At 39.5% G+C, this 7,934-nt stretch overlaps 2 protein-coding genes across 2 annotated transcripts in view; one reads left to right on the plus strand and one right to left on the minus strand.

The window, feature by feature from the left end:
• Window positions 1–1,655, minus strand: part of BRIX1 (biogenesis of ribosomes BRX1) — a 7,372-nt gene extending 5,717 nt beyond the window's left edge. Inside the window, exons 1-2 of the mRNA XM_007466832.1 lie at window positions 1,464–1,655; window positions 245–356 (exon numbers count right to left, since the gene is read on the minus strand). Coding sequence (XP_007466894.1) covers window positions 245–356; window positions 1,464–1,622 — 271 coding nt within the window. The 5' untranslated portion in view covers window positions 1,623–1,655. The remainder of the gene's footprint in view (window positions 1–244; window positions 357–1,463) is intronic.
• A 144-nt stretch (window positions 1,656–1,799) lies between these two features.
• On the plus strand, window positions 1,800–7,726 carry RAD1 (RAD1 checkpoint DNA exonuclease). Its single transcript, XM_007466833.1, has 6 exons — window positions 1,800–1,897; window positions 2,383–2,623; window positions 3,514–3,622; window positions 4,983–5,241; window positions 7,113–7,211; window positions 7,549–7,726. Exons 2-6 carry the CDS (start codon window positions 2,429–2,431, stop codon window positions 7,724–7,726), a joined length of 840 nt encoding a protein of 279 aa, XP_007466895.1. The 5' UTR covers window positions 1,800–1,897; window positions 2,383–2,428.
• The last annotated feature ends 208 nt before the right edge of the window (window positions 7,727–7,934 follow it).

The following is a 7,934-nucleotide window of genomic DNA, read 5'->3' on the forward strand; positions in this document are numbered from 1 at the left end:
CCTTTAAGAAATGTTTTGCTAGTTGGGATCTGTTTAAGAAAGTGAAGAGAATGTTTAATGAATTTTGCAAAGAATTTCTAACAAAATATTAATTGGAAAAATCTTGGCACCGAAGAGATAAACTTGTGAGAAGTCATGGTTCTTTACCTGACATGCTGAACGAACAAAGTGTGACTCGAAGTGAAAACATATAAACAGGCAAGTTTACAAATACAAAATTTTAAAGTATATGATATAAAGGTACCTGCTTTAGAATGAGGCATCAACATTCTCAAGTCTTGCATTAAATGTCTTGTTCTGAAATTTATTCCTCTAGAAGAAAAAATGAGAATCCGTTCCTTATTTTTCCACTTGCCCTAAAGAAAAAAAAGTGAGATGAATTTTAACATTTCATGAGTCTACCTTGTTTGTTTGTTTACAGATAAAGCTTCCAAGTAGCAAGCCAAACAATTCTGACCTTAACCTTTAATTCAATATCTCTGTAGCAACTCACTGACCCCAGCTGCTACCCAGAAATCTCCTTGGCTTCCCTTCTTTTTTGTTTTTTTTTCCAATCTCTCCAATTCCTCCTCCTGACTCTAAAGATTCTTTCTTAGCCCTCTTTTTTATTTCTGATATCTCCAGGACAGAGTACTCATAATCATTCTCACAGCTTTGATTGTCAACTAACTCTACAAAAGGCAAGGAACTCTTTCTAGCCCTAATAATCCAAGTATTTGGCTTACCTCAAATTCAACTCTAGAATACCAACCCTTAAAATCCGGTAAATTTCCTTGCTATTTATTTTTCTGATGATGTCACCATCATTTCAGTCCCCCACGCTTTGACTCTTCTGTTTGCCCTTGTTCTCTCATATCATAAGCACTAGTAAATGCTATCAATCTCTCTTTGCAACAACTTAGTCCTCTCCTAGTGATACTGCCTTCAAGCTTCAGATTCTTAATCTCATATCAATTGCAAATCTTCTAAATGCTGGTCTTTCCAGCCAGAAGCTCCTCCAACAGACAAGGCAGACTACCGCCTACGTGCTCCAATCACATCTTTACCTTCCAGGGTTTCCTAAACAAAGTCCAAAATGTGGAATTCTGGAAGGTATTCACTGGAATTCATCACTGGCAGGGATATACTCGAGAGCGAGGAACAACTTTAGGGAAAAAGTACTATCCTCCAACGACAACAAAAAATGGAGTAACTGGAAGACCAAACACTGTAACTGAGTCCCCGTAAGTCGCTTCCTGTGAGCCGGGTAAGAGCTCAGAAGTCGGCCCTGTTGCTCAGCCCGCAGCCTCCAAGACTGCGGCCACGTGCACGAGGGTTAAATGTAAACGCTGTAGGGGGTCCCGCTGGGACACATGGGACCGAGCTCCCGAAACACCCCTGCAACTCGGAAACCCGCAGAGCCATCATGTGGTAAGCGGCCCCAACGAAGGCGCGTGAAGCCACAGCCGTAGAGCCTCCTCTACCTTGCAAACCGGGCCTGGAATACGATCTCTCTCTTCCTCCGCCGCTTCCTCTGCTACGTCGCTCGGCTTAGCAGGCGTCTTAGCATCTTTTTCGTTTCTTTTTCGCTTTTTCGCCTGAAACGCTGGGCCTCCACGCCGTTTCCTCTTGGCCACCGCCATCTTGCCCCCCGCCTTCACTCTGGGCCTTCCTTCCGGCTCGGCCGCTCGCTCGGCTTTCCCATCTCTATGGTCTCGGGGGCTCGGCCTCGGCAGTCCTCCTCCTGCTCTATGGTGCCTCCTTCCCGTCTCTATGGTACGGCTCGCTCGGCTCTCTAGGCCTCGTCTATCTCTGTGGTGACGGTGGCCGAGCTGGCCGAGCCATCTGAAAAGAGTGGCGGGGGGGGGGCCCCCCTTTTCCCAGTTTTCCGGGAGCTGCGTCCCGGCCCGGCGCAAAGGTAAGGTTTGGGTGCTCGGGGTCCCGAGACTAGTAAGCGGGTGCTGTGGGCTGGTGAGCCGCGCTGTCTAGGACTCTTCGATGACCTTCCAAGGACTCAAGCCCGCCCCTCTATCGCCTGTTAGGAGTAAGGTTGGAGGTGCCGGACACCTCAAAACCGACCCTGGAGATACGTAGCCCCAGTTTGGTTGAAGCTGGCCCCGAATGACCGTGTTAGTTGGCCTATTTTTATCCTTCGTAACTTTTCGTGTGTTACTGTCTCCTTAGTAAGGACGACGAAACCGTAGCTTACAGACAGTAATTTACCCCCAAGTTAGAGACAGTTAAGTGGCAGAGAGGTGGGGTTCAATCCCTGCTCCCCCGAGTTCAACGTCTAGACCTCTTGCACTCGGCTCAGCGCCGGTTGAAATCGCGGGCCTCGTCAGCACTGACGCGGAGTTTTATCTGTCGCATCTCGTCAGGTGTTTCGTGACCCCGCGGGAGCAGGTGTTGGCACCTGGAGCATCCCTCGGGGCCGAATGCGTCGTGGACCATGCCCCTCCTAACCCAGCAGATCCCAGATGAGAATGATTACAGCTTAGTGGCTAGCCTTGACAACGTCAGGAATCTCTCCACTATCTTGAAGGCCATTCACTTCCGAGAACATGCCACGTGTTTCGCTACTAAAAATGGAATCAAGGTTACTGTGGAAAACGCAAAGTGTGTGCAAGCAAATGCTTTTATTCAGGTATGGAAGTAGGCACCTTTAAGCCTGTGACATATGATATTCTTCACCCAGCTCAATGAATTCCGAGGGTCTTAATAGACATCATTTCAGTTAGAGAACAAAATATCATTATTTGAATTATTTTTCTCTTCTGGTAACAAATTCTTTCCCCATCGTGTTTTACAGAGATAATGGTTAATAATAATAATGTCTGAAATATATTAAGCTAAACTATAGGCGAGCACTTTTCTGAGTGTTTTATATGCTGCCAACAGTCCTGCAGCTGGCAAGTGGCATAGTTGGGATGAGAACCCAGAACATTTGTTTCCATAGTATATGCTCTTTTGCACTACCTTCCTATTATTAATTTTTTTCCTTGTAGTGGTTATAATCTATCTATTTGTTCTTACAAAGTAATATTTGTATGGTTCAGATAGGATTTCAGATTTAATTCAGCATTTCTTTTAGAACACCTAAGTGCATAGTATGACCTCAGATACAAAGGGATAAATAAGACATGGTTCCTGTCCTCAAAAGAAATTGAAAACCAGTATGACTCATGCGGTGTCTATTTGGCTGTTTTCCAAATGACCTTCGCCAAACTGATGGGCACAAAATGGAGACAAGGGAGAGTCATGTGGATAGTTTAGCTCCAAGAAACTAGATGAAGGACCTTTCATAAAGTTTCGCATGGGACTGAAATCAGTTGCACCTTCAACTGTTGAGTAGCAGTATTCTAATGGATCACAATTGAAAAAGTTTAAGATGTTTTGATTGATAATCAGAAATTATTTTCATGGGGTTAGCACAATATTGTCATTTTAAAAACATATAAAGTGAAATCTAGAACCTTATATGTGAGTTTTCATTCTTTAACATACATACTTTTTCACATTTACTTTTTTTCATAGGCTGGAATATTTCAAGAGTTTAGAGTTCAAGAAGAGTCTGTTACTTTTCGAATTAATTTAAACATCCTTTTAGACTGTTTATCTATTTTTGGATCAAGCCCTATGCCAGGTGAACTATTTTATTATCATAACAACATAAAAGCATTATATAGAATGGTCAGAAAAATACAGGCAAAGTTATTAGAATATAAGTAATATAAATATTTGTTTAGAAAATTAATTGCCAATTTATTTTTCATTTGCCACAATCATGGATTCTGATTTTTCACAGTGTTAATAGAAAGTATGCTTACGGTTCTTTTCATATTTGCAAAAGTATTTACATTCATCTTTTTTTTAATTTATGAAGATTTTAGGATTTTAAATTTGAACTAATCAAAAGAAGACTTTGAACATGTCTTAAATATCTTTAACATTGAGAAATATGTTTTAATTACTTCTTTTTTCTAACTTGTCCAGAATTACAGTTAGTGGCAGAAAAAATAGATACCAATTGTCCTGACTCCCAGTTTACTGTGTTCGAAATTTGTTTGCTTTTTTTCTTTAATCCCTGTTTATAAATTATGTTTATTTTCTTAAATGCTTTCCTTTAAAATATTTATATATTTTTAGGAATAGTGAATTTGGTTGCTCTAGTTATAAAACAACAAGGAATCCCTAGAAGAATGATTTTTTATTTCATAGGAAAGGAATCTGGATATTTGCTAGGGAAAATTCAGTTATGGTCTTCCCGAATATATTATTTTAATTTTGTAATGACAATTCCATTATTATTGGAATTGGTTAAAATTATATTTTCTAATGCAGTGTTCCCCAGCTAGTTTTCCGTAAAAGCATCTGCCTTCCCCCATTCCTCACTGTGGTTCTCCACCCAGTAAGGAAGAGGAACTAGAGTGTCCTGTCATATTCCTCCTCCTCTCTAGTGGTTTGCAGATGTAAAACCCTAACCACCAGTAACCATCCTTTTTCTCCCAGTTAGACCTTAAAATTTGAGGAAATGTAAAGACTATCTCCCAACAGAAAAGGTTGGAAGGGTCCGTATCACAGTGAATACACTGATGTTGTAGTAAGACAATATCAAAGATACCCATCGTTGCACAAATTGAACGTTCACTAATAGCATAGCCTATTCCACGACAGTTATTACATGAAGTATTGGACCGTATAGATTCTCCATCCTGAAGTTGTGTATATAATCAACTAACTATTTCTGAGGTGTTTTTTGGCAACCTGGAAAACTATTTCAAAGAGTTACATTACATTTTGTTCCCAATTTTTTACAGCTATTTTTGGAATTGTCTACAGCTATTATCAGGGAAGAAGTGAGCCCTTCTTATAAGGATATACATACATATATGCTAGAAATGGACAGGATAAGATACTCTGGAGGAGTTTTAGGCATCATTTGAGTAGAAGCTGAACCCAGAGCTAAAAAGCTAAGCCCCAAGTATGATTTGTTTCCATTGCAGGGACTTTAACTGCACTTAGGATGTGTTACCAAGGTTATGGTTACCCTTTGATGCTATTTCTGGAAGAAGGAGGAGTGGTGACAGTCTGTAAAATCAATACTCAGGAGCCGGAGGAGACTCTGGATTTTGATTTCTGCAGCACCAGTGTCATTAATAAAATTATTCTGCAGTCAGAGGGACTCCGTGAAGCATTTTCCGAATTGGATATGACAAGTGAGGTCCTACAGATCACCATGTCTCCAGATAAACCTTATTTCAGGTACTTGAAAGCAGTACAGTTATAGTTAATGTAGTTTACTCCATCTCCCTATTTACACATTTGCTTAGGATGCAGAATTTTTATTATCCAGGTTACTAGAATTTTCAGAACTTTAGAGAGCTTTTACTATTACTTCATACTTTTTTAGGTCAAGACACTAGGAAGACCCAGGAAGATTAACTCACTGTTTAAAGCTTCATAGGTAGTGTTGGTTTCTAGAAGAGTAGTCCAGTCTCCTAGTTCATAACCTAGTGGTCTTTTCATTGTTGTACTACTTAACTGTTGTAGATAGGTTGCATCGTGAGGAAAATTGGGCTTAAACTTTTGGAAAAGGTGTTTGTAGTATACGGCATCTCTTTTTCTTTCCTTTCAAGTTAGTACAGGATGCAAAAGGAAATAGATGGTTCATTCACTAAGTATCTATTGATCACCTACTGTGTGCATATTTGCCTTATTAAGCACTACAGGAAGGAACAGCTTAAAATCAAGGTGACAAGGATATATGTGAAACGGCTCAGAGGGAACAAAATTACATGCCATTAAGTTCCAAAATAATAAATACTTAGGGAACCAGCATTTAGGCAGGAATGGTCAAGGTGAGCTTCCTAAGAGAGGGCAATTTTCATCAGGAATACAGTGTTAAAAACTATCAAGCTGCTTCCCATGTTTTGACCCAACAAATTATGAAATGGCAAAACTCTTTTCATGATTAGAATCAATTTAGAGAGAGAATTTAAATGTCTTCTCTTTTGAAATATTTCAGAATATTAAAGAGTAAAGGAGTTAAATACATATAGTATGAGAGGTGTACTTGTTCTTTTTGTATCTACTTTAGAAGAACTGCAGGCCTTTCTCATAGGTTAGGCAGTTAAAAATTTGGCTCAAGATTGGTTAAAATGTTAATCAAAATGGAAATCAGTGGAACCCTACTTAAGCAGTGATATGAATTAAAATTCCAGGCACTTAAATTCCAGGCACTTAAAATTCCAGAGGCTCCCCATCTAAATGATCTCTCAGCATGAGTAACTAGATGGATCATGATATCTTTCACCTCCCATAGAGGAAATTATTTGATGGTGGGGAACTGGAAGTTGAAATATTTTTTTTTTTTGGATACATTGGACTTGAGGAGCCTGTGACACTAGGGAGTAGTTGGATATATAGATCTAAAGCTCAGGAGATCAGTCTAGACTGGAAATTTAGATTTGGGAACCATCAGCATGGCTGGGCATGGATAACATAGCTGAGAGAAAGAGGTGACGTTAGAAGACAGAAAAGGTGGATCCTGGGGAAAGCCAGCACCTAGGTCTTTATTGCTGTGCTCATATAGTGCTCATCCACATGTTAACCCCAAAGCAAATGATCAGTAAGTTCATACAGATTAAGTAAACTGCTGATATTACCAAGCAAAGAAAACCATAAAATAGCCTGAACAGTCTGGGATACAGAAAAGCCCTAATTGCTTGGTGGGGCAGTAGAGACAGGGAACAGGACCCCAGGCTTGCAGCTGATAAAGATCAGGGTCTTCTGTCACTCCTCAGCTCTCTCCTGTTACATGGTTCTGATTTCAGGAGGAGGAAAGGACAATATCAGAGTAGAATTCAGGTAATGAAATTGAGGCAAACCCCTATGGATTCCTTTTGTGACTGGCTTTTTTCAAAGCCATTAATTAGTGGCTAGCTCTCCTGTACTCCCACAGCATCCTACAGGAATCTTTATTATGTAATTGTTATAGTGTCTTGTCACCAGGTGTTTACATACCTGTTTCACTCACCAGAATGAGCTTCTTAAGGGAGTGTTTTCTTATGTGGATCCTAATGTGGCTTATTGTTGGACCAATGAATAAATGAGTTGCTCATTTTCTACTATAGGTTATCTACTTTTGGGAATGCAGGAAGCTCCCACCTTGACTATCCCAAAGATTCTGATTTGATGGAATCATTTCACTGTAATCAGACCCAGGTCAACAGGTCAGTTTTTAATATAGAGGTTGCCATTGGTGATGAAGGTGAGGTTAAATACCACATTTCTATTGAATAAATTTTTTAAAACTTTCAATGTGTAGATAAAAGTATAGCATTAAGAAAAATAAATAGTAGGTTGCTGGGTTTACTTGGGGATTTTGGATTGCAATAGTGGATGAAATTTTTAAAATGAAGAGAAAATACTAGCAAATTGGACAAGTATTTGATTTTCTTCTTATATTTGCTACTTGGTAGTTCTTGGCTAATTTTTGTCCTTTACTTGGAATTATGAGCACTGTTTTAAGTGTGTCCAAATAACAGCTTTTTATTTATTTTTCTACAGATACAAGATTTCTTTACTGAAACCCTCTACAAAGGCATTAGTCCTATCTTGTAAGGTATCTATTCGAACAGATAACCGAGGATTCCTCTCATTACAGTATATGATTAGAAATGAAGATGGACAGATATGTTTTGTGGAATATTACTGCTGTCCTGATGAAGAAGTCCCTGAATCTTAGTCTTAAGGATGGCAAAATCCACTGTGCTATTTACGTACACATTCATGATTGGTCATGTTCTCATTCTGAGTATAGCACTCTTCGTGATTTCTTATTGGATTTTCTAAGGGGAGGAAGCATGGAAGAGATAGGAGCTAAGTTCCTGCCCGCTAATAGTTGCTGTATATTTTATAAGTAATGTTTTCACGTAGTCACAGATTATCCAGTA

Source organism: Lipotes vexillifer, unplaced genomic scaffold (assembly GCF_000442215.2).
Source record: "Lipotes vexillifer unplaced genomic scaffold, Lipotes_vexillifer_v1.1 scaffold647, whole genome shotgun sequence".
Classification (NCBI taxonomy): Eukaryota; Metazoa; Chordata; class Mammalia; order Artiodactyla; family Lipotidae; genus Lipotes; species Lipotes vexillifer.

Coding starts and splice junctions, on each gene's coding strand:
- RAD1 (XM_007466833.1), top strand. CDS start 2,429: ATGCCCCTCCTAACCCAGCAGATCCCAGATGAGAATGATTACAGCTTA. Junction 2,624..3,513: donor AAGCAAATGCTTTTATTCAG/GTATGGAAGTAG, acceptor TTTTTTTCATAG/GCTGGAATATTTCAAGAGTT. Junction 3,623..4,982: donor TGGATCAAGCCCTATGCCAG/GTGAACTATTTT, acceptor TTTCCATTGCAG/GGACTTTAACTGCACTTAGG.